Consider the following 27298-nt stretch of genomic DNA (forward strand, 5'->3'; position numbering starts at 1 on the left):
GCCTTGTGCACCCCCACCCCAAATGAACCTCATCTCTGTGAGACAAGTGGAGGATCTTCACAAGCATCATAGCAACATGGAGAACAACGAAAGCCGCACAGAAACTACTCAAGGTAAAGTGCAGCTACTAAAGCAAGTTAAAAGGGAAGGAGGAACTCGTGTTGCTTTTGGCTTCAGCTGGGGAGAAGAGAAGGGAGAATTTTCTTTTCCTCCATAGCCATGTCACCCAAGTGAAAGGGAAGCTGATTCTCCCTTCAATTTCTTCTCCAGGCAAAGCTGGGTCTTTATGAGAGATGCTTGTTCTGGCTTTGCTCTGTTCCCACCTGTGCTTGAGATCAGCACCGGGTGGAGGGGCAGGGTGTGTGGAAGGGGTGGAGGGGAAGGATCAGGTGTGCAAAGAGCTCAGGTCCTTCATCAAGGAGTAGGAGAGGATTATGGCACCACCTGGTTTGGGTTATCAGGGAGAGGAGTTGGACTCAGCTGTGAGTCAGGCTCAGTGGAGAGGATGATATTAAAGAGAGGCCCAGGCCCTTCTTTTGTCCTTCAGGGGGAAGAGCCGTGGTGGAGAAGGGAGTTAAGCACAATGGTATGCGTTTGGTGGAAGGCTGCTGGATGGAGGCTCCAGGACAGCACAGAGACTAGCCACTGAAGCTACCTCAGCAGCGCTGGTGCCCAGTGGCAAGGTAGGATCCAAGTGACAATGAATGGTCTTGTCTTGGATGCGCTGCATCTATGTTCTAGATATTTATTTGAATGTACGTTGCAGACATGGTGGTTGTGCTTCCAGTGGTAGCTGTTTCAGTGCAGGGTAACTTGGCTCCCTCATTTTAGATTAGCTCAGAGCAAAGAATAATCTTGTTACAGTGAAGCTGGGCTGACATCTGTGACTGCTTTCAGCATCTGCTCACCAATACCTCCAGCAGCAGCTGCTCCCTGTGGAATAGGCTTTGGCAAAGACCGAGTGGTTCATATGCTTTGCTTGTGAGGGATCTCTATGTCCTAGGGAGGATTCCTTCTTAGCAAAGAACTTGCTTCCTCTCTGCATGCTAACAACATTGCAGAAACCTGGGTTGTGCCAGGTTTGCCTGTCCTATTCATCCAAGTAAGATAGCTTGTTGTGGTGATGTGTTTTGGCTTTGTTTTTTTCCCTAGGAGAAAAGTAAAACATTAGGGGTGTGCTTTCCCCTTGGAGTGTGGGGGGGACGAAGGGAACGGAGGTTGCCCTGGGTCGGGATGTCCTGCTTCCCTGCTGCACATGGAGCTTTCTTGGGCTCTTGGAGGAACCCGCTGCATCCCCCTGCCTTTGCTGAAGCAGCACGTCCCCCTGGGGCACGTACATCTCAGGAGAGCCACCTCGGTTTTACAGCTTTCCCAACAGAAACTGGGCAGGGTCAGGCCAGCAGGGCAGGTTGCTGCAGCCGGCCTCTCCCCAGGGGACTGCCGTTTGGAGCAGGAGTGCCGGGGGGGTTCCCTGCCCTGGGCTGCCAGGAGCCCGAAGGCACTGGCACCATCCAGCACGGTGGGGAAGCCCGAGCCAGGAGAGGCTCGACCTTCCTGCCGCAGTGGGTGCCCGCAGGCAGGGAGCAGGGAGGGTTCTTGTTCTCCCCTTCGTACTGTGTCTGCAGGCTCCGGCTGTCCTGAGGAGCCAGGCATTTGATTTGTAAGTGAGGAACAGAGATGGCTCCTCCAAACCTCAGGCCCCTGTTTCAACTTGGGCTGCCTCGTGCTGGCACTCCCAAGGATGCTCGCCTGGCCCTCGCCTGGGCTGCTGGTGCTTGACTTCTGAGCCTTCAGACGCAGGTTCATGCTCTCAATAACCAGACAGGCAGAAGCCTTAAAGGGATTGTGCCAACTTTTATTTTATTTTATTATCTTTTTTGGAAATGGGATTTGGAGAAGGGGAGGGAAGGAGATGTGCAAGGGGGAGCTGACTGTTGCAAAAGGGGAGGCTTTGGATGTACACTGGCAAAGGTGTTCCTGTCTGACTGGAAATGACTGAAGCAATAAAGCATGACAGGCAGGACACTGCCTCGGTGGGTGTGCTTGCTTTACAGGGTTTTTGGTTTTAAGGTCTACTTTGTAGGTTATTTCCTGTACAAAACAAAAAAGCATATTTTAATGTCTATATATGTATTTGTATATATATGATATATATATACACACACATAATTTATATCCTTACAACTCCCAGTTCCTAAAGGCTTCAAGTCTGAAGGGCCATGCACATATCTGCATTATAAAGAGAGCTGCCAATTGACTGAGACAAGGCTTTCCTTACTGGCTGTGTGATAAATAAGTGGGCAAGACGCCTCTAACTGAAGCCTCGCATGTGTGCAGGTAGAAGCAGTCAGCCGAGCACCGAATGGCGTCCCCCACGTTGCCCTGTCCCTGGCTGTTCCCTGCAGGGCTGGTGTCTGGCTGCCCGTGCTGTCCCAGGGATTTGGGGAGCTCACCCCTGCGGGGCTCGGAGGGGCAGATAGAAACACACTTGGTTCTGCGGTCCCTGGGTTAGGCACCCTGCACGTTGGGGCTCCTACTTCCCCATGGGGCTTCCAGTAGACTGTTTTGGTTTCTTTACCACAAAGGAGGAGGTTTGGTGGGCAAGAGGGGAAGGGGTTTGGGAGGGGAAAGACAGTCAAAATTCACCATACAATAGTTAGACAAATCTTCATGGAGGTCCGTCTGCCTGCTCGCCGCTCGCTCTCGCTCTCTCTCACTTTCTTGCTCTCTCATGTTCACTCTCATTCTCTGCAGGACGTACACTGTTGTAGGGCTAAAGGTCTCCTTTTGTCAGGCTAAGGTCAAGTCCCTGGTTGGCGGAGGGCAGCCCTTCATACAGGCCTGTCCACGGCGTATTGGCAAGGGCTCAGGTTGGAAGCTGCCGTCTGCACAGCCGGGTAGGTGAAGTTAGCGTGCTGCTTGGCCTTCAGCCGCAGGCTGGCCAGGCTGGAGTTGCATGTGTCCCTGTACATGTAGGGGCTGGCTGTGGAGGCGTAAGGACAGGCACTGGATGAGACAGCGGAGTTGAGGCTCGGGCTGTTCAGGTTGTTGATGTTTCCCAGGTTGTTGAGGCTCGAGGCCGGTACCCCGGTCACCGCAGAAGGGACCATGGATGAAGGCATGGTCATCGAGGCGATGGAGCTGGGTGGGGAGAACATGGGCTGGGAGGAGAGGGGACTGACGTTCATGGAGTTGAAGAACGGGAAGCTCTTGGCCGAGAGGGGGCTGGTGGCGAGCCCCTTGGTGGCCCAGTTGTTGTAGGAATAGCTGGAATACATGTCGTCGTAAGGCTGCATCAGTCCGTTGAACTGGGCCCCGAAGCTGTTCTTGCACAGTTCGGCCTGTTGGTTCCTCTCCCGTTTCCTCCACTTAGCTCTGCGGTTTTTGAACCAGACCTGTGAGAGAGAGAGGGAGGGGATGGGAGTCTTTCTGGGCTGTCCCTGGAAGGGTGTCTTTGCCCAGCAAGGCGAGAGCTGTTGAAGGGTCGGGGTTGCTCCCAGGGAGCTGGGAGGCTGAGCATCAGGAAAGGGTTGCAGCAAGATGTCTGGGCTGCAGGGTCACCTCCCAGGAAGAATCACCACCTAGATCAAAACCCAACCACTGCCATTTTACAATGTAGAGAATAACCCACCTCACTCAACAAATGGATGCCCTTTATATAGGGCAAAAGGGACGAAATACTTGCTGTATTTCCAAGTGACCACAGCCCATGAGGAGGGGTTGGGGTTGTGTCTCTTGAGAGAAAACTATTTTGGGGATGTGGTTTGAGAGCTGCTGAGTGGAGGAAATAACCTCTCTCGTTTTGACTTCACCTCAGGACCAGCTTGGGGTGGGCCATTAGAAGTCTGTCTTCTAACAGGAAAATCTGTTAGTGTTGGAGGGACTCAAACAATATAATTTCCTAGAGCGTGGAAGCTGCTGGAAGGCTATTCATGGTGCTGCTAACTCATATTTCTAGTAGCAGAGAGAAGCTCTCATTCCAGCTGGAGCCCTGCCATGATATGCCTGTGACTGCACAGTGGTTTGGGAACCCCAGCAAGGCTAAGGCTGGTGGACAATGGCACTGCAAGGAAGGGGTCTGCTGGGTCAGGGCAGCCAGCTGGTGGGGCTCTGTGGGGCAGAGCCTGGTCTTCGCATCTCCCTGTGTTATTGAAGGTGGCACTGGATGGGGAAGGCACCACCAGCACGGCGTATGTGTGTGGCTGGATGTGTCAAATCTCAGGTGTAGAACCTGATGAAGTGTTTTCAAGAGACAGGGAAATTTTCTAAGGCCCCTAATTCCTTCCTTGGTTTGGGGACAGCTTGGTGGCTTGTACCACAGCCAGCTTCCTCCCCGCGAGCTTGGGCCTGGGAAGGTGGAAGGGCTGAAGTCCTACCCGGACTCGTGCCTCTGTCAGGTTGGTCCAGACTGCAATCTCCTCCCTGGTGCTCATGTCTGGGTAACGGTTTCTCTGGAAAGTGGCTTCCAGCTCCTGGAGCTGCTGGCTGGTGAAGTGCGTCCTCTGCCTCCGCTGCTTCTTCTTGAGCGAGCCGTCTTCAGGGTTGGAGTCGTCCGTCTGGTTTTGCTGGGACTTCTCAGTGTCTGTGTGAGAAACAGAGACGGGAGAGATCCCCTGACTTAACTCAGGGGCTTGGATGCATTTGGGGAGCCCATCCTTGGGGCAACCAGCACATGCTCTGCGAGGTCCCCCTCTGCTGTGGCCACCAGCAGCTGCAGCTGCACCCACAGGAGTGGTCTCGTCTCCCTCCCTCACCCTTCCGAGCAGGCATCCATCCTGCACCAAAACCACTGGACCCTTGCTGCAGCACGGCTTGCCATCATTTAACTGCTGTAACGGATGTCAGCTTCTAAGTGACTGGATTTGGATTCTCCAAACTTCCAGTCTCTGGTTTTCATTTGTCGCAGTTAAGACGGGCGACAGTGGCAGAACTTGCCCAGGCCAGCAGTTTCCTACTCTGCTTTAGAACTCCCTGCCTCAGGCGCCCTTTAGAAAAACTGATCGGAAATTGCCACTTATGACACAGCAAGGTGCCAGTGGTAGTAAGCTGAGGTTCTTAAATTAACTAAACCTGAGGAGCACAACTTTTAGCCTTCCTCCCTTCTTACTCCTCTACCTTCTTATTTAGGTGCACATATTTTTATTTTTAAAAAGTAGGGAAAAGGCCTCTCTTAGACCTTACCATGAAGTACTCCAGCATCTCCATGTCCTTCTGCCCCTGCCCTCCCTCCTCACTTGGAGATCCCTCTTCTAGAGGCAGTGTGTTTCACTTCGTTGCCCCTTAAATGAACATCTTGAAATTCTCCAGTGCTCGCACTGGTGTCTAACTGAAAAGCACAGCTCAGCCTCCTCCTAGGCATTAAGCCCTTAACGCTGAGCTTTGGGCTGCGGTGGCTGGAGGTGGGCAGCCAGGTACTTCCATGTGCCCCGGCCTCTCCTGGTACTCCGCAAACAGGGGCAGAATGCAAATACAAATATCTTCCATCATCAAAAGAAAATGTCGCATTTGAGCACTTGGGCAATCTGTGGGGGACAACTACAGGGAGGAAAGCTACAGCTCATGCTTAATTCCGCTGGGAACGGAGACAAGTCACCATTGAAGAAAATGATTCCTGGGAAAAGAAATAATATCTGATGTTCACCTCCTCTTTCCTCTGAACTAGAAGCAAGGTGAAGCAGTTCAAACTGAAAATCAGGTTTACAGCAGGGAGAGGAGGTGTTCTTTTACAGTGGGAAATACTCAGCTAAGCTAAGTATAAATTATTGCAAACAGTTGCCAAACTGTTGCATCTGGGAGAAGAACCTTTAAAAAAAATCCTGGCATCGCTCCGCTGAGATTCAGATTAAAAGGATTTTTTGTTTGGTTGTGGTTTTTAAGTGGAAGCTAGCTTAAAAAACTTCAAAGTCCAGAAAAATCCAAACATGGAAGGTGTCTTTTACAGCCCCTTAAAAAGCAGGGAGGCAAGAAAACAGTAACCTGGAGTGCAGCTGGGCGAGGACAAAAAGGGTTCCTCAAGCCAGATGCATGTGCTCTGGAAAAATATGCCCCATAAAAGCTACATGGAAAAGAGAGAGCTTAAGAGAGGCTAAAAAGGACCTCAACCCTGACGGAAAAAGGACTCTGCTGCAGGGCAGTGCTGTACCCAACAGCAGGTGCTTTAATGGAGCCTGGCCCTGGGAGATGCTCCTGTCTCAGGAACCTGGTGCCACTACCCTGTTCCTGTGGTAGCGTGTTAATTCAGAAACCTCTCCCCGCTGTTCCTGGGAAAACCCTCCTTGCTCCTGCCTTCCTCCAAAGGGAGGACTGCTGGAGTCACAGCGAGCATTTGCAGAAGAGGCACTCGCTCTTTGAGGCGGAAAGCCTGGGTGCAGTCCGTAAAGGTTTGTTTCTATGGGAATTCGTTGCATTGACTGAAGCAACGTGGTTCCCCACAGGCTCCCCAGCAGCTGCCTCCGCTTCTGTGGCACATTTAATCCTATCGACCAGCAGGAAAGCGAATGCAAGGAGAGCGAGCTGCCTATCGCTCACAGCAGCGGGGCACAAGCTGGTTCTGCTGAGCAGGAAGGTGCCGTCTCCTGTTCCCAGTGCCAGGACCAGCTTGTGTTTCCATCCAGTATGTACCCGCCTGAGAACCTTCCCACTGCACTCTTGAAACAGGCGAAGCCATAAGACCTGACAAGTGGAACGGTAGGAGCTGGCTGTGGTCTCGTGGTTCTCTCCTCCTGCCCATGAGCATCTTCATGTGGGGATGCCACATTCAGCAGAACTCTTGGAAGCGTGCTCTTAACGTGGATCTTTTTTGTAGTAATTCTTGCCAAGGAGGTAAATTTGATTTCTATAGCTCTGTGCTCTAAACCAGTGCTGGAAGAGGGAGATTCCCACATTATTCATCCCTAAAATAGATTAAAAGGGGAGTGATGCCACCACGTCTGAGCTAGTTATTAGGAATGGCTCAGATGAAGGGACACTTGGTTTGTTTGTTCACCTGCTAAGTCTGGGTTAATTAAGAGCCTGATGCTTATGGGGGATATTTTCCCACAGGAGCCCCTGACAAATGCAGATTTTGGAAGGGGCTGCTGCGAAGCAGGAGGCTGTGCCCTAATCCGGAGCTCCTGCTCGGGACTGCCCTTCTTCATGCACGAAGAAACTATACCAAGAGGGAAGGAGAATGGAGCGAAGGTACCACTGACTTATGGGCTGCATCTGGGTGGAAGAGCTCACAGAGTATGTTGCATCTTCTGGTGTAGAACTTTCTACAAATCTTGTGAAGTCCAAGGAGGTGTAGGAATCCTGACATTGAGCCTGGGAAAAATCTCTGCAGCTACATGTTCCTCCTATTGCCCCCTCCGTTTCCATTCCTGCTACCTCTGGCTCTTCCTGAGCATTGCTTACAGGGAGTGTCATCTCCATTTCTGCTTCTTTGCAGCAAGATGGACCCTGTGGGTGCCCTGAATCCATGCTGAGGAGCAGAATATGGGGAGATCCAGGGCAGTTCCTCACCTCTTCCCTCCTCACCCTTGCTCTCCCCCTGACCTGTGCTGCCTGATGAAACCTAATAGAAGGGGGTGTCACCAACCACAACACACCATCGGAGGACACTGGGGATCTCCAAGAGCTGGGCCCAGTCACGCAAGGTTTGTGCTCCTTTCCTTGGGATCTCTTACTCTGCAGATGAAGGAAGCAGAGCTAAGGAGGAGAAGGGGAGTGGCTGCTCTCTTGAGGAGAGGCAAGAAGTGCCAGAAGTGCAGCCCTGCCCCATCCCACGCAGACCTTCATGGCATTCTCTGCTCTGCCTGACACTGATGACACGTAGCTGCCATCAGCCTCTCTGGTGCGAAGGCACAAGCTGCCAGCCTGTGCGTGCAGGTAGCGCTGGCAAACACCTACCTCCCAGAACCATTTTATTTCTAGACCGTTAAAGACAGCGGGGAGTGACGTAGCCAGGCACCCAGCGTTTATTGTCAACCCAAAATAGGTTGTGGAATATATCTCGTGCACGTTCGCCCACTCAATGAAACGACTGCGGTCATAGCTGGAATTAGCTGCTCACGCCTAATGGAAAAAAAAGTCAGCTCCTAAATTGGCAGTTCTGCGGCGTGCCAGGGTGGGCTTGATCGGGAAGGCCACTTGAATGGAGACAACCGCCGTGCATCCAAAGCAGCTGACAAGGAGCCGCTGAGCTTGGGGATGTGCCCAACTAAGGTACGCATGCGGTGGGGAATTCGGCGGGTGGATTCTCTGACCATAGTTATCCCAGCGTAACTCCCTTTATGATATTTACTCTGGGGAATTTTAATCTGCGTCATTATGCTTATTAGCTTTTGTACACGAGTGAGCCTGGAGTCTTTATGCGGGAAGCAGCCATCTGTACCGGGCCCTCGCCTCTCCTCGCGCTGGCAGTGGCGGCTTTGCATTGTCCTGCCGTGTCCAGAGCAACAAGGGATGGAGCAGTCACGGGACAGACGCAAAATCCAGGGGAAGCCACAGCATTTGGTGGCTGATTTCTGAGTAGGTGTGAATGGTGGTGGTTTCTTCGTCAGAGCTGGATAAAGAATGTGGCTGGCTTGGGGCTTGTCCAGCCTTCGGGAATGGTCAGAGGCATCTTCTTGGGACAGGAAGCATTGCACGACGGCACAGGTGACCAGGCTTTTCAATTAAAGCAGGGGCAAGACAGTGTTTCTCTTCCTTCTTACTGCCTGAACCAGGAAAATTCAGCCCAAGGTTAACCCGTATCATGGAAAGTTTCAACCTAAGCAATTTAAATGGAGTTTTTAAAAAAAATCAGGGGGTAGTTTATAACCAGGTGTAGCCTTCTGCGCCTTGGATGAGATTTCCCATGTGGGGAGAGCTCTCCTGCTCTGGGGACCCAGATTAGGTGAATACAATAAAATTTTGGTTGGGCAGTGACCCGGCTTGCCTGACTCCTGCCAGCCATGGGCTGTGCCCTCTGTCAGCGGTGGCTTCCTGCAGCTGGGGCCAGGCAAACCCATCACTAGGATGGTGCTCTCGCCCTCCCGATGGCTGTCATTGCGATATGCACCCCTATGTCTTCCCCATGCCTACTGGCATGGCCGTGCCACCGCGGCACTGTGCTGGTTCACGGTATGAGAGGAAGCTCAGTGTGCCCCCAGAAGGACTGCAGCCAGCTCCTGCATGCCACTGGCCACCCGGATTCACCCGCAAGGATGGGTCAGGGCCTCTCTTGCACTCACCGCTGTGGTCCTGCCCTTTGCAGCTGTGTTCGTGTTGAGGGGTCCCAGAGTCCGAGAGAGACAAGGCTGGGCTGCGAGCCTCTGCGTCTGCCAGCAGGTTGAAATCCATGGGGCAGGGATGGGTGGCGGAGGAGGAGGAATCTGAAAAAGCAGCAAGGGTGATTAGGGAGATGAATCTCTGTGTGTGGTTTCTCCCCACCCCCTCTAAGAGGGACTTGCCAACCCTTGAGGAAAGGTCTAGGAAAAGCAAAGGATCCCTGTGTGATCCTTGGACCCCTTTGAGTTTCCTGGCTGGAAAATGGACATGCCGGGCTTTCTGCTGAGCTTCCCTATAAATCAAAGATCATCTAGTGACACTTCTATTTGCAGCCTTCAGAGAAAGAGCCTCCAATTTATAGGTGACATTCAGACTGAAATAGCAACGCCAGGAGCATGCTGTGTAACGGAGATCTGAGGAAGTGGTTCTGGGCCAGCCAAGGGCTGTTAGCACCTTCCCCAGACATCCCACCTCTCCCATCCTCCCTGCCCAGCTTCCCTCCTCTTTCTCTCTCCCTTCTCCACAAACAGTAGAGCCCAAGTAAAGCTTTCCAGAGAGCACTAATGCCGATGTACATGCACACATCCCAGAAGAAAAGCACTCCTGTGCGTGGCACTGATAGGAAGGCACTTCTGCCTGCACAGCCGCTGCCATCAGCAGGGACCCAGGCAGTACAAGTGGACTCCTTTAGGGTACATAAGGATCCCTGGAGCCTGAATTAACACGGGAATCGCATTACACACCCTTGGGTGCCCAGCAGTGAGTGATCCTGGCTGCAGCAGCAGCTCACTTCCAGCCTTAGGTCATCCTGGCTGAAGGCTCCCGGTGTCCCCTCAAGTGACCATCCTGTGCCCGTGAGCCACCTCCCCTGGCTGAAAGCATCCCAGCTGGGAAGCTGGCAGTGCTGCTCCCCGCACCAGCAGACACCACTGTGACTCCTCTACCACTTCTTTCCACACCTCTCTGTCCCATGATCATTCTCATCACACTCTTCTCGGGGCGGGTGGGGGGCGCCCTGCACCCTCCACCTGTACTGCCCAGAAGAGCTCGGCTGAGAGCACCACTTTATTCTGGACCATGCTGGACACTCATGAAGAGGCAGGCACAAAGCAGTAAGTGCTACAAGCCTAGCCACATCACCTTGGAAAGGTGAGCTGGCCCTGTGTTAGCCCTTAACCTGAGTTTCGGATCATAACCCTGCCATACGCGGGATGATGCATTGCCACCAATGCAGGTGTAATGGCTCCCACAGGCTGGACCGCTTCGAGGGGACCACTGCAGCTCCTGAAGCTCCAGTCACCCCAGCTAGTACCTCACCTTCTCAGTGAGGGAGCCTCTCGCTCCAAAGCACAACAGCAGCTGAGGCACCATGCTGGGATCTGGGACCCCTGGGTTTAGGGGGTTTGGACCAGGCATTTGGGACTCCCAAACTGCAGGTGGCGGACAGTTGTGAAGACTGGATTCTAGCTGGTGAAGGACTGCCTGGCCCCTCAAATCCACGTGTGTCAGGGAGGGAGCCTGCTGAAGGCAGTATTTCGTCTGGACTGCACTAGCATTTAGACATGTAAACAAGAGATTAATCACATAGCTGTTGCACCTCCTTTGGAGGTGGATGACAGTGACTAAGAATGTATTTTCAGAGCTGTCTAAAGCCTCCTGTCAATTTGAGCGGGGCTGCCACCAGCGCCCTTGGCAAGGCTGCCCCCCATACCTGCAGCATGCTTCCCAGGCCGTGGCGAGAGGGCAAGGAGCCATTTCTAATGGCTATCCGCCTGGTTTCTGCAGCAGATCTCACTCACAGAACCCCCAGCAGCTTCCCCTCGCTCTCCCCTTCTCTTGACCTCCATCCCCAGCCTTTCCCGGATGCCGATGAATCTGTCTCGACACTGGCCTCAATCAGAGCTCATCTAATGAAGGGACCCTGTGCTGGTTTCACCGTCCTTTGCCTTGCTCCGGGCTTCTCCTCTCCTATGGGAGAGAAGTGGCCAGGGCTCCATCTTTGCCGTGAGGCTGGTTTCCATTTCCACCTCGCTGCGAGCCTGACCTTTGATGTCCGCTGGCTGTGCAAGCTCCTGGCAGCAGCAGGGCACAGCCCTGTTGCTTTTTGCCATGTGTATGTACACGAAGTGATGTGACAGGGGCTGTGTTTTCTTTAATACCTTTGCATGGAGTAGGGGGAGTCCATCTGCTGCTGATATTGCTGTGGCTTTTAGCATTACTCTCGGAATTATGCAGAAACGCGCAGTGAATTAATTCCATGGATTAAGTCTTGATTAAGATGTGTGTCACTTTGCTGTCTCAGAATTTATTAAGAGCCCTTCTTGAGGCGGCGGCAGATGGAATTTCTGCCCAATGTTTGTAGATGATAATTTCCCCTCTTCTACAGCCATTTGCATATGATTGCATCTGTCAAGCACAATTTCCTCTCTTCTAGGGCTTGACTCTGTACTGGACCAGATTTAAGGAGGAATTCAGACTCCTGCCTTGCTGTAACCGAAGGCCAGTGTCCTCCTGCGCAAGGTCCTGTTTGCTTTGGGACTCTTTTTGCACATCTTGCGTTGCTTTCATCTGTGCAAACTAGAGTGGAGATGGGAAAACCAGGGAAGAGTATTTCACAGCTGGTTCCATAGGTGTAAATGACAACACAAGGTTCACGGCTCGGGGGAACCCAGACCCGATATTGGAAATTCACGCCCCATCCTGAAGCAGTCCAGTGTAGCGATTACAAGGTTGATCCAAGCCGCTGGGCACAACATAGTGTGCTTGCCCTGCCTCAGAGATGCAGTGGGCACCTAGATTAAAACTGGTTTTAAACCGTGGCCCATATTCAAGTTGAAACTGGGACTTGTGGCTCAGAGCAAGTTTGCTTTTTGAACTGAATTTAAAACTAGGAGGATTTCAGAGAGGAGACCTTGTATGCATACGTGTAATTCCATACCTATTGCATGTGCCCCACATGGTGGCACCAAGGAAAGCCTTCTCAGCTCGCTGTGAGCAGGTCATGGAGAAGCAAAAGCAAAGGGAGAGGGGGATCTGCTCAACACAGGTATGAAGGACCACAGGAAAAGCCTGTGATGGGGACAGCATGTGAGCTCTGTACCAACGTTTTTACCCAAAGGCAACCCCATGCCACTGACACAAAAGGCTGTAGGTATTATTCTAGATTATACAGCCCTTTTGGATTTAATTAAAGGAGTTTTCTTCCACATTGGCTAGATCTCGCTGTAGGCAGAGGCACGTAGGCATTTAGAACGCTAAACCTTCATGGCATTTCAACTAAGTTGTTTGCCTGGTCTCAGGGAGTTACTGAAATCGGCATCTCAAAAACATCTTTAGAAAACATCAAAATTGTCATCTCCATCTGAGTCTTCAATCTCACTTTAACATAAAAGAATGGTTTCTTTAGGGACAACTCCTGTACTAGTAACATGCAGCCAAGTTTGCTCAGGGGTTTCAGGTTTTGTAAAACTAGCCTCGGCTCCTCGTCTGCTCCAGCACCGGTACCTCCTTCCATCGATGCATGTAATTGCTCCCAAGATAAAGGTTCCCAAATCTGTAACAAACATGCCTTTTCTTCCAGTCGCTACCTGTGCGCATCCTCTCCCTGGCTCCTGTGCGACGGTGCCAGCGGATGGGGAGCTGCCGTCCCTGCCCCACAGGCATGGTGGAGGGCAGGGGGAAGAGAGTGGCTCTGGCTCTAGGCTTTTTCTCCTTTCAGATTCACCCCCTTTCTATTTCTGTGTCAGTGCCAGGCTGCCCAGGCCAGGGCCATTGGGGCTGGAGGAGGAGGGCAACCTTGTTTACACAAAAAAAGCAAGCAAGGGTCCCTGTGACCTCTCTCCTGGATCTCAGTAACACGCCGCTCCATCACCCAGGAGCAAAGATGCCTTTGCTTGGTTTTTTGTTTTTTGTTTTTGTTGGTTTTTTTTTTTTTTTGAGGGGTGAGAAGGAAACATAAAGGCTGACTTCGAGCCAAGTAAGGCTAATTATAGTGGCGGCTTTTGTGATGTGGATGTTGCCCGCTGAGAGCTGCCTTCAGATTGACAAGTGTGTGCTGCTCGGCTCCCTGCACTGCCATCAGGGAGCAGGCTACCTGCTGAACCTGCTTTGGCAGGTTGATCTGGAGGGGAAAAGCTGTCTCGGGTTGTTTTAATGTTATTTGGCTTCCCATGGGCATGTAGGGATGCTTCAGCAGGGGCCTGATACTTGGGATCCCTCGGCAGCAGCACTCGGACCACTGGTGACCTACAGGTAGGAGGGAAGCCCAGCTGGCCCGGCTCTCTCTGGTGGACCTGTGAGTTTCCCCCACTGCCTTGCACCTCCGGGCCAGGACCACAGTAGCTGCAGCCTCCCCAAAAGCCTTGGGATTGCTGGTTTCCATAAAGGGTTCAGGGTTATCCCTCAGGCCAGAAGGTGCTCTGCAATCAGTTGGAGGGGAAGTGATTTTCTTTCTTCCATCCCCTGAGGTGAAGGTGTGATGTTACACTGGATGTTTTAGGGTCAGAGCTGTCTCTTCCTGTTCCATCAATCCCAGAAGTCAAACTGCTGGGAGTAACTAGATTCCCGATGGAGTCTGGCCGATTGCTTCACCCCTCTTGTGCTCACGTTCCCTGTGTGTTGGCAACTTTTAGCAGAGATAAACATTTGGGACTCTATTTAACTGTACCTTTTCAGGAAGGTGATCTGCCTCTGTACTTTGGTCCCCAGGAGGAGCTGAGCTAAGGTGGAGCACCCTCTGCCCCATGTCGAAGGGGAAGGGGCTGAGGCTGTTCCTGTCCCCTCCTGGAAGAGCATTTTGTTCTCCAGATACATGCATTTGTTCGGGGGATGGTGCCATCTGAGTTCCCGCTGGCTGCGATTTCAAGTGCCACAGCACGCACAGCACATCAATCGCACGGCGACACAAGAGGCAGGCCTCTCTTTGCCGGCCGACAGGAGTGCTGCCTGCAAGGGCTCTCTCCCTGCAGCTAGAAAGCTAAAAGGATGGGATGCAAGACAAGAGTTAATCTTCGTTTCCTCAAGACTATAGAAATACAACGATGGGGAGACCAGGGTCACCCACTGCTAAACATCTCAGCGTAGCTTTAAGTCTCTAATCTTAATGGAATTGCAGCAGGAACCGAGCGCGACCATTAATCACTGGAAGATAAACAGCAGCAGCCAACCGGTGACCCAGAGCAGAGAGCCATTACGGGACAGGAGAGCGAGCCGCCTGCCTCCAAAAACTTCAGGCTGTGCACAGCCCCAGGCTGGCTGAGCAGCGCTTTTGGGCGCGCACTCAGAAATGGATCATCGACCTCCAGCAAGGGCTGAGTCACAGGTTATAATAAACTTTATTTCTCCATTTAGGCCTTGCACTTGGGCATTAACCCCTGAGCTCCGGCGCTGGGTGGTTTCGTAGCAGTGTGTGCTGCCTTGAAGCCTGGAACGTGGTTTGGGGTTGGCTTTTTTTTTCCTCCCATCAGCAGGAATTGCCGAAGCTCCCTGAGGCACTTGGTATCTTATTGTCATTGGAGCAAGTTGCTTGGCTTGGTGGGCAGTGCCCCACACGCGGTGTGGGCTGCGAGAGCATTGCCGGCACCGTGTGGTGCCATGCAAACCGCAGCGGCACAGGCTGGCTTTCTGAGGAGGGCGTCCAGGCTGTTTCCACTCTCTTCTCTTCTTATGCGCGGCTCCAGGGAGAAGTTCCTGATAACGCATGGCGGGGAGAGGATGGGGAGATAAAGGTGCTGTCGCTGACTTGGCTTATGATGTAGGTAAAACCAGTTGGCTGTTCTGGGACTCCATCCTTCATCTCAGAAATAACGTTAATAAGCCTGTCTGAGCTGGTAGAGGCAATGAAGCAAAATTCCTTTAAGTGCTTCCAGATCCTCAGATAAGAGGTGCTAGGGAAATGCTCAGCCTTGCTGGACACTGCCTAATGCATTCCCTGGGGGCTGGCGGCAGCCTGCAAGGTGAGAGCAAGCTGCCCGCTTCCTCTGCTTTGACAGGAGCCTCCAGCTGCAGAGGAGGGCGAGAGCCGAAACCCCTGCTCTGGGCGGCAGAGGGTTAATAAACTGCCTGTATTCCAGAGGATTATCACAATGGAAACGTCCCAAGGATTGACAGCTCCATACCCATGTCCGCAGCAAAAAAAGCCCACAATGGAATGTGTCCCGTTTGCTTATTTGATGAGCCGTACCATGCCCCTGTGCCGGGGAAGCGCTCTGATGTAACCATGCCCCGTACACAGCGCATCGTCCTCCTCGACGGGTGCGTCTGCGTCCCCCAGACCAGATCGGTGCAGACCCCACTGAGCTAAAGTGTGGGGGTCTGCAGGGACAGGGCGATGTGCTTGGGCTTGGCTTAAAGCAAGCTATTTGCATTAGTATCTTTGGACCCCAGTGCTGCCCTTAGCCTACCTGGATAGTTTTTGAAATGGCACCCAGAATTTGGAAATGAAGAGCTAATCCTAACACAGAAGGAAAGTCCGGCCAGATCTTCTGCAAAGCTGTTTTTTTCCTAAACTAAATGTTCATACTTCTTGCATTCTTGTAAGACTTGCACTGTAGGTCTTCCCATGTCCATTTGGGCTTCTAGTATCCCTTGGATGCTCTGCCTCAGTGGGGCTTCCAGCACCTTGGCTCCATCAGCCAGGACTGGGATTTTCTTTCTGACAGACTATGCAGTTATATTAATAAAGTCATGCTTTGGTATAGCTTATTTTGTTTGTTAGGCATCTGGAACAAAATAAATCAGCAAAGGCACAGGTTTGTCCAAACGAATTGTGATTGCATAAAGTTGCTGGCATGGTGAGGCTTCATGGCGCAGGAGCGCTGGGAGTGGGAGCATGGTCTGCAATTCCGGGGCGAGAAAAGTCCTTCAGGGAAATTAATCCCTCTGCTTTGGGGAAGGGAGAAGAGAGGCTGATTTCAGTAAGAAATTCTGCCTGCGAGAATCTTGCAACCAAAACAAAGGACCTGCTGAAGCAGCGTGCCTGGCCCAGGCCTGCCGACCCCCCTGGTCCTTGCCTGCTCCCACAGCTACGGTGGGATGGCTTCAAAGCATCCCACCCCAGCCCTGCGGGATCTGCCTGCATCTGCACGGGAGAAACAGCCACAGCCTAGGAGGGACCGCGATTGCCCCTTGCACCCGCAAGCTGAGCAGAAGCGGAGCCGGGAGCGAGGCGAGATGGTTGCAGCCTGGGATGCCGGGCAGGAGCGGGAGGCACGGGCAGCCTGCCTGTGGTTTGGGGGCCGGGCATGTGCTGCCTGCCTGGCAGCAAGGCCTGGCATCAGCAGATCGGTATGCGTTGCTGTTATTTATTTGGGCGATTGTATGAATTTGACTAATTATTCCAGCAGTCAAAGGAAACTGGCCTGACTCCCGTGGGGGGCTGCGCTCGCAGCAGCATGGCAGGGTCATTTCTGTATCTCTGCAGCCGTAAAGTTGGCCCATTTTAGGGAGGCTCAGATAGCGAGATCAAGGACTGGGGCTCTGTGACTCCAGCTGCTGTCAGGAGTTTTGTATGCAGATGGAGGGCAGCAGATGACTCAGATGTTACCGAAGATGTAAATGATTCTCACAATTAGTAAACAAGCTCAAGAAAGCCCCTAATCAAGGCGGTGATGCAGGGGGTTGAAGGTCAGGAAGGATCCCGCCATGCCGTCGGCACGTCACACCCTTAGGGCTGGCCGACCCTGGTGCACCATAGAGCTGCCCGCATCTGCCATCCGTCAGCACTTCTGCTAGAAATCCTTTCTGGAGAAGTTCGACTTGATCATAAACATTTGTTCTGTGACAAAACTTGGCAAAACCGGCAGCTAGAAAGAAGAATTTTGGGGGGGGTGGGAGGTGGTGGTGCTTGATCGTTGTTTTAAAACAACCTGGCAGAGCCCAGAGGGTTGCAGGGCTGCGAAGGGAAAAGCAGCGACTGCTAAGGGTGCTGTGACAGCCCCACCAGCCGCCATGGCCAACAAGTGGCTCTGTTGGCTAAGGCAACGCGAGCCCAGAAGCGGCTGGCTCGCTCCGAGGGATGTGTTGTCTCACAGCGCAAACCCGCAGCGCCGGAGGGAGCTGATGTCTGCTGCGCCTGGCTGTAAGGTTTCCTGATGATTTGTCTTTTTTTTTTTTTCTTCCCCCTAAGCAATTTATATTTAATATTTTTTTAAAACTCTCTGGCAGGAAAACCCTTACAGGACACAGGCTGCTGTGAATAAAACAAGCAGATGATCTCAGCCCGCGGTATCCCTCCTCTCTTCCTCGGGATACTGCGGCTGGTAGGGCTAGGGCAGGAGGAGGGCGGCTCCGGGAGGGATGCTGGAGCTCGCTCCCCCCCCATGCTGCCTTTATGGACCTTGCAACATGCCCTGAAGGTCAGCCTGTTTACCCAGACATTGTTTGAAGGGGACCGAGGGAGGCCATTAGCCCTCCCCACTGCAAACACGGCAGGGTCCGATCCCGCAGTGTTTTGCAAGCGGCCTGTGCTGGCAGGATCGGGCCCGCAGATCGCCTGGTTTCCCCGCAGCCCAGGGTTAAACGGCGTGTATCGGGGGCAAGGCGGAGGAATGGCGGGTGGGCGAGCAGGGGGGGCTGGCGGCCCTCCGTCCCCGCATCCTCTCGCCCAGGTGCCCTGCTCGGGGCCACGGCAAAACCGCCGCATGTCCCTAAATTCAGGGGCACAACAGGCATCGCAAGCAGCAAAACAAGAGGTTTGAATTTCAGGATCCTGAAATGCACTGTGCTGCCTAAGGACTGCGTACAAAGTCTTTTTTTCCTTATTTTTTTTTCACTAAGTCCTTAGTTTTTCCATCTGCTAGAGGCTGCATCCCATGCAGAGCCTTGGGAGGTAGGCAGTTTGGGTGGGTAGGAAAGCAAGCTGCAGAGCACTAATTACTCATCCAGCCTGGCCCTCGGGCGATCCCATCAAAGCGGTCGGGGAGAGAAAAGGGACGGGGCTGAGGGAGAGGGAAGTAGGCTGTCTCGAAACGCTGCCGCTTGCTCGGGTCACCCCATCTCCCCTCAGCCGCCTGCCGCGGGGACAGGGACCTTGTCCCCAGAAACACCTCTGCCTCCCCCAGCCCCTGCGACAACCCAGCAAAGCCCACCTGCAGCTCCTCAGCCTGGGACTAGGGGCACTGGGGCTCTTAAGCACCGTTATTAAAACCTACCCCGCACGAATTAAGCCGCAAAACCTTTTTAAATGGGACACAAAAGCACGTATTGTTCATCGCTTCGGAATTTCTCCCTGGTTAGGTATGGATCCATACCCAGACTGACCTTTATGGCTTGAGTAATTCAGCTTAAAGATTTAGATTTTATTTTTTTTAATCATCCTGATACCTCCAGTCCTCTTTAATGTCTTATTTTATTTTGGAGGAAAACTTCCATGAGTTTACTTTAAAAAATAACCTTGCAATAAATACATACCAGAAAAAAACACAACCAAAAAAAAACCCAAACCAAACCCCAACTTGTAGAACTGGAAATTAGGATATTGTGGCACCAAAAATAAAACTGATGGAACAAAAAGGGAATTTCATGTGGTTTTCATTGTCAAGTCTAAGCTCAGAAACAAACAGGAAATAAAAATGGCTAAAACAAAAGAGATTTCTTTTAAAGTGTGTTCAAATCTAAGTGGGGAGCTGCTTTATTTGGGAGGGACTCTCTGTTTATTTGTTTTTCAGAAAGAGGAGTAAATAAAAATGTCTGCACACAGACAGGTCAATTTGATTTACAGTTAAATCCTCATGCTTCTCGCTGGTCATTTATAATTAGCTTTTTTAAGAAAATTAGACTCGCATAAATGCGAGCATTGGAAGGGGGAGAAAAGACGATGGGAGGGAGGGTGCTTCTGCTTGTAATGAGGTTATGGGGAAGAAGGAATGAAGAGGGAGAAGAGAGATGAAAGTAACTGCAAACTCTCCAGTCACCCGCTTTATTTCATCTTTGTACTTTTTCAGTTTTTGCAGGCGGCTCTGCAGGCGCTGAGCCTTCCAGCCCATGCCACCCCACTGAAGCTCCCCAAGTAGCACATAAATATGTTTATTTAATAAGAGTAGTTTGCAGGATCAGAGCTACGTGAAATAGAGCAGCGTACGTGCTCTATCCTACAGACAGAAGTCTGTCTTAGGCTCTCAGGTTTAGGATTGAGGAACTTTTTTGATTGGGGTTTACAACCAGGTGTCTCATTCACAGCAGCTCTGAGGGTGATTTTGAGGGGTTAATTTAATGCAGGCAAGACCCAGCTCCCCACATCAGCTGAGATCCTCAGCAGCTACAGCTGCATTAATGCATCTCTGAACACTTTTAACAATTAAAAAATCAGACGGACAAAATTAATAGCAGCTTCTGCAAATTCAGCTCTGGTTTCCCTCCTCTTTTGCACTAGTTAACAGGGTGTAAATGTTTATTTTCTGGTGGAGCTGCGGTTTGGAAGATAGCAAAGAGCACCGGACAGAGGTTGTATTTCTGGCTCAGATCAGATCAGGTAATTCTGCCAGAGTTCTGTTTCTCCTCTGCGCAACAGGGGTATTTCCCTTCGTGCTAAAGCATCCAGAGATCCGCCTATGGAAAGGCTAGGTAGATCCCAAGGAGAGACATCGTAAGGTGCAGCTTTTCAGAAATGAGGGGTCTGAGCTTGAACTTGCACTCTGCAAATCAGCAGGAAATTTCCTGTTCAGCGTGCGGAGGACTGGCCCTCTTCCCAAATCTGCCAGGCAATACTCGGACAGCAGTGGAGAGGCAAGAAGGGGACCTCTCTCGCTCGCTCCCCATCTCTTTTTAAAGCTTAATAATAACAGAAATGTTTCTCAGCTTCTGCTCAACTAGATCTCCTAGTTCCTTTCTGAAAACAACTTTTCATATTTAATTGTTGCTGAAAACCAGCAGATCCATCACTAACTGTCCCACAGGAATTTGCGGCTCTGGCCAGCCTGCCGTATCTGTCCTCCTCCGGGGTCAGAGGGAGACAAGGATTTTGAGCAAATCCTTTCCCACAGAAACGACCCCCCTCTGCACTGAGTCCGGCCCCAGTCCCTTATGCTGCGAAGCCTTCAGGAACAGCCTGTGGACTCCCTTAAATGCCCCAAGGAAGCCCAGAGCTAATAACCAGCTTCATTCAATTCCCAGTCACATTATTATCCAATCTGCCAGAGGCATTAATATTCAGAGGTGAGGCGGGAGGAGGGCAGGGGTGCTGGCGAGGGGGAGCCGCACACAAAGGGGAGGAAAGGAAGTGCGGCGAGCTGGCCTCAGAAATCCTCTTTTTCCAGCCGTCTGAAACCCCAGCCCATTTCAGCCCCGTGTTGACAAGTGAGGGTTTTTCCTACACCCTCAGCACTAACTTCGATGCCAGTTGGTGGAGGCTGTCCCCCTGCCAACAGCAAATGCCCGGGCTTGGCACAGCCAGATGCCCTAGGCCCTGGCAGTCCACAGCAAGAGGGGGAGCCTTGCCCCCTCTGCCATTAGGCCCTAAGTAAATAGCAATCTCCCATTTTCAAACAGCTAGATAATCACTGAGCCTGCTTGGAGACGCCACAGCCTCCTGTTTCTGACCGCCCTCCCTCCACGGCCCTGCGGTCTCATGCCGCTGCCTTCCCGATGCAGGGCGCACAGCACAAAACCACTGGTTCTCCCCATCTGGGACTTCGCTCCCAGCCCAGGTACCTCCCCTGTCCCCAGAGCCGGGGCACATGTGCCAGGTCACGAGACAGACCTCATGGCCCCAGCTCATCTCATCTTCCTTTTGGAGCGGTCTCCTAGATCGGGTTTCTGGCTTTTTCTTTTTGGCAGTCTCCAAAGTCAGCCTCACCTCTCAGTCTCAAGGTTTTGGGTAGCATCTGACAGAGAGAGAAGATGCCACTCTTTTTTGACAATTCTCCATAGGGTACATTAATCAATACTTTTGCAATCCAGTCACAATTTTCAAATCTATTAATTGCCTGAATTAAGTCCCTATAGAAATGTAATAGATATTAAGTGAGGCTTGCAACTCAGGACTATAGGTGGGCTTTCACGTGGGGAGCCTTGGCTGCAGGTCAGGCAAGCCCCGTAATGCCAGTAACAGCAGGAAAAACACTGCCCTTGCCCAGACCCCTCTCCAGGCTGTCAGGGAAAGACATCTCCCCACGAGGGCTCCTTGTAAGGAGTACCGGGCATGGTGTGACCGTCTGCTAATGAAAAATCAAACCCTGCTCTGCTTCTACAGACATTTGTGGAGACTGAAAGCAGCTACCATGCCCTGCTGGTCCCTCAGGAGCCAGCAGGCAGTTCTTTGTCCCTCACAGCAAGGCACCACCGAAGCTTGCACAAACACCCATCCCTCCAGCTCACCGACAGGCCGACGGGCTGGGATGGAGTGAGGGAAGCCAGAGAGACCCTGATTCCATCGCCAAAAAGGTGGTCCTTTCCCTGCCTTTGGAAGGTGGGACAGGAACAGAGATGACACTTCTGAAAGACACCTTCCGGAGCTGTTGCTTTTAGCATCTCCCAACGTTGCAGAGGGGATAGAACCATTTCATCCCTAGCATCCTCCAGGCCACGCACCAGACGTGGAGGACCCACAAGCTTGTCTGGGGGATGCCAAATTCCCCTCTTTGCCTTCAGCATTAGCCTCCACTTAGGAAATGCACAGAACACGGGCCCATCAGTTGGGAGGATGCGTCCCTCTAAGGCGAAAGAATGGGGAGGCAGCTGAGGGACTGGGTTTGATTCCTGCACCGCCAGCTCAAAGCATCAGCCTGCTGCGGTGGCTGGGGGCTCACACCCGGGCTCTGCCAGGCCCCCTGGCCCTGCAGCGGCGTGCCTCTTTCCGTGCGGAGCCGAGCTCTGCATCTCCTAACCAGCCGGGCCGGATGGGAAAGGTGTGCGGAGCCCTGGGAGCTCCGGCCGAGGGACTGCTCTGGGCTGCCCGGCCCCGGCGGGGACCGGGGGCTGCACGACTCCCGCCAGCGCCTCTGCAGGGGCCTGGCGCTGCTGGCGGGGAAGACACAGTCGCCCCCCCCCCCCCCCCCAGCCCGTCCCCTCAGCTGTCCAGCCGCGGGGGCGCCGGGAGAGGGGCCGACAGGTGTGCCCCTCTCGGCGGCACCGAGCCCGCCGCCCCCCGGGGCCCCGCTGCCCCCCCGGGGCCGCTCCAGCAGCTGCGGCGGAGCGCGGGCGTCGGCCCCCGCCTCGGACGCCCTCCCCCGCCAGAGCCGCGGCGAAGCCGTTCCTCTCCGCCGCTCCGAGAGGGAGGACGGGGGGAAGGACAAGGGGGTGCCGCGCTGGCGGGCTGTCCCTTACCCCGGGGCCGCACTCGTTGAGCGGGAAATAGCCCAGGGAGCGGCCGGTACTGGGCTCCGTCGGGCGCCCGCTGCGGTCGGCTGGGCTTCCCGGGCACCCGGCGGGACGGAGGGGCGCCGGTTTGCACCGTGCCCCCGGCGCCGGGGAGGCGGTGGAGCCCCTCCGAGTGCCCAGAGGTCCGGCCGCCGGCTCTGCCCGCAGCCTCCCGCCCCGAGCGGCCGCGCTCCGCCGGGGAGGCTCGGAGCTCCCGGCGGAGCCGCCGCGGGGGTCGGCGCTCCCCCCGCTCCCTCCTCCGCAGCCCGGCCGGGTCTGTTATTCCCGGTCGGGCCCCCGGGAGCCCCGGCCGCCGGGGCGCAGCAGCCAGCGGCGTCCCGGGGCAGGTTCGCCCCGTCCGCGGCGGGGGCCGGCTCGCCCTCTCCCCGGCGCTACAGGGAGGTCGGCTCTGCTGTAAACAGGAGCCAGCCCGTTACATAAATATCATTTATCCAACTGTCCAAAAGCCGTCGGGCTGCCTTCCTTTTCCCGGCGACGTCTCCCCGCCTCTGCTCCCCGCGCCCTTCTGCCCCGGACCCTGCAGACAGCTGAGCCGCAGCCCGCAGCGCCGTTATTTACAGCGAGCCCCGGCTAATTTAAACAGCCCCTGCCCCGCTCGCCCGAGTGGAAAATGACTAAGTTTAGCAACAGCGAGAGGCTCCGCTAGCGCTTGCCGGGAGAGGCCCGCGGCGGCCCCGAGGGGGCGGCCGGGGCTGCGGCACCCCGGTGGCGGTGGGCTGGGGCCGCCGGGCCCGGCAAGGGCAGAGCGGGGAGGCGCCGCGCCCCGCCGCCGGACGGGCAGCGGTGCCGGCAGCGCCGGGGGGGGCAGCTCCGCCGCACACGGCCTCGGGACCCCTTCTGGACGACAGGCTAAGGGCCGATCCGCCCGCTCGCCCCTTGCCCCGCCGGAGGCGGCGGAGCGCGGGCCCGGGCGGCAGCGGGGCTGCCCCCGCGTTGCCGGTCCGAGCCGCCCCGCCGGGGATGCTCTTGCCCCGCGCCGGCCTGGGAAGGGCAGCGGCCGGCTGGCACCGAGAGGGGCTCACGGAGAAAGAAGGGGAGAACCCCGCCCGGGAGGCCGGGGACGGAGGGACACTTACAGCGGCTCCAGATGCGGGCTCGGCTGGGCGGCCTTAATCCTGCGAGAGGGGCGAAGCTGGCCCCCGCCCCGCGGCCCGGGCTGCTCTGCCGCTGTCAGAAAGTAAATCCCCTCCGGCTCACCGGGCACTCTGCGCCTCGCTGACGGGGCGGGCGGAGGCGGAGGGCGCCGGCCGACTGCCTCCCATTCACCCTGGCCATTCACTTTATGGCGGGCGGCCGGCGCCCCCCGCCAGCTGCACCGGGCGCCCCGCTCCCGCCCGCCCCATTCCAGCTGCGCGCCCGCGGCCGCCCGCCCCGTCCAGCGCCGCCCGCCCCGGCCCCGCCCCCTCTCCCCGCCCCCCCGCGCTCACGACGTCCAATCGCCCGCCACCTCATTTGCATCCCGCCCCCCGGACTGGCCGAGGAGGGCGGTAGGCCACGCCCCCCACCGCTGGCCACGCCCCCGTCCCGCTGCGGCGGAGCGGCGGGGGACGGGGAGGTATCTCCCGGGCGCTGGGCTACGGCTCTGCCGGCCCCGAGGGCAAGTAGCGGGGGTGCCTACGTATATATATTTATGTATACGTGCACTTACATACTGTTGTGCTGACGTTACCGTTGCCTGCGGGCGCTGTTCGCTGCTTGGCCATCCCGTACCCCGGAACCCGTGCGGGGCGTCCGCTCCGCTCAGTACCGGGGCGGCGAGGCTGTGCAGACTGTACGGTTAGAGCCACCAGCCAGGCAGAGGGCTCTGGGGGGGGACAAGTCCGTAGTCTGCTGCTGGAAACCTTCCCCTGCACGATGGAGCTGCAGTTGCTGGGGATGCTCATTACAGGCTAATTACTGCACGCACAGTTCCGGCTCTCGGCCGTACCGAGGAGCGCTTGTCTGGCAATACCGTGCCGCTTTTCCCGGGACACGGGGGCTGACGTCTCTGCGGGAAGCCCCGCGTTGCCGCCCGATGATGGCCGCCTGGGAACCCAGAAGCTGCTGGTGGTTTCGTCTCCAGCCTGGCTCCTGCCGAAGTTCACGGCCAAATCCCGGTGCGGTGGTGCAGGATGCGATCCCTCCCTGAAACATCCCCAAAATGCCCGTCCCTGCTGCAGCAAGCCTTGGACGTGGCTGCACACAGATTTCACTCCAAGCAGACACGGAGGAGAGGTTTGCAGAAGTCGGGCTCAGCCTCCCCGACCTGCCCAGGGGAGAGGTTTATCCCCGCCAGGCTCTTATGGAGTTGCATGCGTGATTCTACGGTCTGATTTTCTTGAGGTCATTTCCATGTTAACCTGCTCTCCGATTTATGGTGCCAAAGGTCACCCTCAAGCTCTTCCACTGACATGTTTTAGAGATTAGGAAATAATGTTGTGAGAATAGGAGTGAATTTTAACCCTAGGTGATTTACGAGCCCTGTTTAGGGAGCCTGCTAAATGCATAACACGACATATAGAAATGTATGGGAAGACAAACGCACACAAAGCAGCACAGGATGTAAAGAGAGGTTAAGTAGACCCAGGCATCACAGATTACAGTTCAAAAACATTCACAAACACGTTAATCCAGTAGAAACATGGAAAGTTTAAAAGGAGTCACAAATGTTGACACTCTTACGAGAAATTATCGTGGTTTTTTAGTGGTAGTAATCTTAGGTTTGTGTTTGCCTTACTGCTTTTTTGCCAGCCAAAAATGACAGCAAGTTAGACCACTTCTTTTTCCAACCCGGATTTTAATCCATCCCAGTATAGGGTTGTTTCCACCAAGAGAAGCAGATGCAGTATAGCTGCAGTAGCGCTTTCCACGGGGCAGTCTGTCTCTATCACCACATGCCACAGGGAAGCTGAAAAACTTACTCAAGGTCTGCAGCAATGAAGGGACCATATTTTGGATTGCTTCCCTTTCCCTCCAAAGCTTTCACCGTCAGTAGCCTGGAGCAAATACAGTTAGTGCTTACACTTTCAAGTAATAATGAAACAAAGGTATTTTTAGCTATTTCCCTTGGGCAATTGGAAATATGAACTGGTGCTATGTCACATGCCTACTCCCTGTGGAGCACAGTACGAAGACTGCTGGATTAGACCATCCAGGGACCTGCACTAGGAGTCTTTCATTAGGACAACCTCGGTGCAACTGCCGGACTGACCCCCAAAGGGTCTCTTTGCGTTTGTTGTTGAAACGCAGTAGCAGATCTTGCTGGTTAGTGCCAAGACTTCCTAGCGGTAGTGCATCTTGTCTTGCCAGCTGGAGAATTCACTGTCGGGGAAGAGACCAAGAATTTCACCTGGGTTCAGGAGACAGATGTTACTATTTTATATAAAATATAAATAAATAAATAAAGCAAAAACAAACTAAACCCAGAGTGAACCTGACTCACATCTTGGCAGAGAGATGGGATATGCAAAAGGAGCGAATTACTCAGCATCTTAGACATACTTCATTTTTCACCAGCCGGGAAGAGCTTGTTCTCAGAGAAAGCCCTGTTTCTGTTCACAGGCAAACCCAGTCCTCATGCTGGATGGGTCCACTGCTCTTGGAGAGTGGCGGAGTTGTTGATTGTTGATCATGGTTTCCATCTTTGCGTCTTAACTGATCTTTTAGCCATGCTAGGTCCGTGCCATCAAATGCCTTGAAGATCAGGACTCGGGCTTGAATTCGGCTTAGCTTCCAAGCCAGAACGTGGCCTAGGGAGCAGAGGGTAGGTCTGATGCATTTGTGGTAGCCAGGGCTCCCACTGCAGCATGCTCCTCTCGTTGGCATTTGCCAAGTGCTGTGGGCTTCATGCCCAGGTGTATCACGTAGCTGTAGTCTAGCCAAGAGGTGACGAAGATATGACTAACTGAGCCCGGGTTGCTCCTGCCAAAAAGGCATGGCTTGTCTCGGCCAAGAAGACAATGGAAAACATTACATCGGGATGTTCATCAGGAGAGTTTCATGTCACCAGGAAGTGCAGGAGTGTGTTCCTGAGACATGGGCAGTAGAACAGCTGGCAGAGTATTTTAGCCTAAGGAGGCTGCTCTGCATCTTTAATATGGTACTTTGTATAGTTTCCAGAGGAGGGTTTTAATATTTTTGAGTGTCTCAATTTAGCTCTGTTGCTTCAGTTGTAGGTCCTGGCCTGAGTGCAGGTTGCACCAGATGCAGCACATCAGTTTTCCCCTGGAGAGCTTTCAGCTGGCTTTGGGCTAGTGTCTACCTGAGCTTGCTCTGGAAAGGAGCAGCTGCTTAGAACCACTGTGTTCAGCATTCACTAGCGTTTTGGGATGCTCAGCTCTGGGGAGAACGGCTGCATCAGTTTCTGACCGTGACAACTGCTTGTACCTTCTGAGTCAACTCCCTCTTTCTGCCCTTTTTCTGGAGACCTTACTAAGCCTCTGAGAAGTAGCAAAAGCCTCCAAGAGGAGGGGATGGAAGTTCAACCTCTCTCAGAATATTTAAACTGCTGGAAAATTTCTGTCGCATGTGCCCATGGGTCTGATATCTGGGCTCTGTGGATGACCATGAACTGGCAGGGGCTGAGCAAGAGTAATGAACCGTGCAAAGTTGGTCCCGACCATTGGTGTAGATTGCACAGGCAGAGGTGGTTGGCAACACAGATTTGTGGCGGTCTCATCAAAGGCTTGTGGGAGCAGGCTATCACGCTGGCAGTCTGGACCCAAATGAAGGCAGTTGGTGTGTCCCACGGAGACAG

At 53.9% G+C, this 27298-nt stretch overlaps 1 protein-coding gene across 1 annotated transcript; it reads right to left on the bottom strand.

The window, feature by feature from the left end:
- Positions 1-1845: 1845 nt before the first annotated feature.
- On the bottom strand, positions 1846-23918 carry PITX3 (paired like homeodomain 3). Its single transcript, XM_054205833.1, has 4 exons — positions 23640-23918; positions 9213-9353; positions 4377-4582; positions 1846-3395 (listed from the first exon to the last, which is right to left on the bottom strand). Exons 2-4 carry the CDS (start codon positions 9319-9321, stop codon positions 2832-2834), a joined length of 879 nt encoding a protein of 292 aa, XP_054061808.1. The 5' UTR covers positions 9322-9353; positions 23640-23918; the 3' UTR covers positions 1846-2831.
- Positions 23919-27298: the final 3380 nt, after the last annotated feature.

Source organism: Rissa tridactyla, chromosome 6 (assembly GCF_028500815.1).
Source record: "Rissa tridactyla isolate bRisTri1 chromosome 6, bRisTri1.patW.cur.20221130, whole genome shotgun sequence".
NCBI classification, from domain to species: domain Eukaryota; kingdom Metazoa; phylum Chordata; class Aves; order Charadriiformes; family Laridae; genus Rissa; species Rissa tridactyla.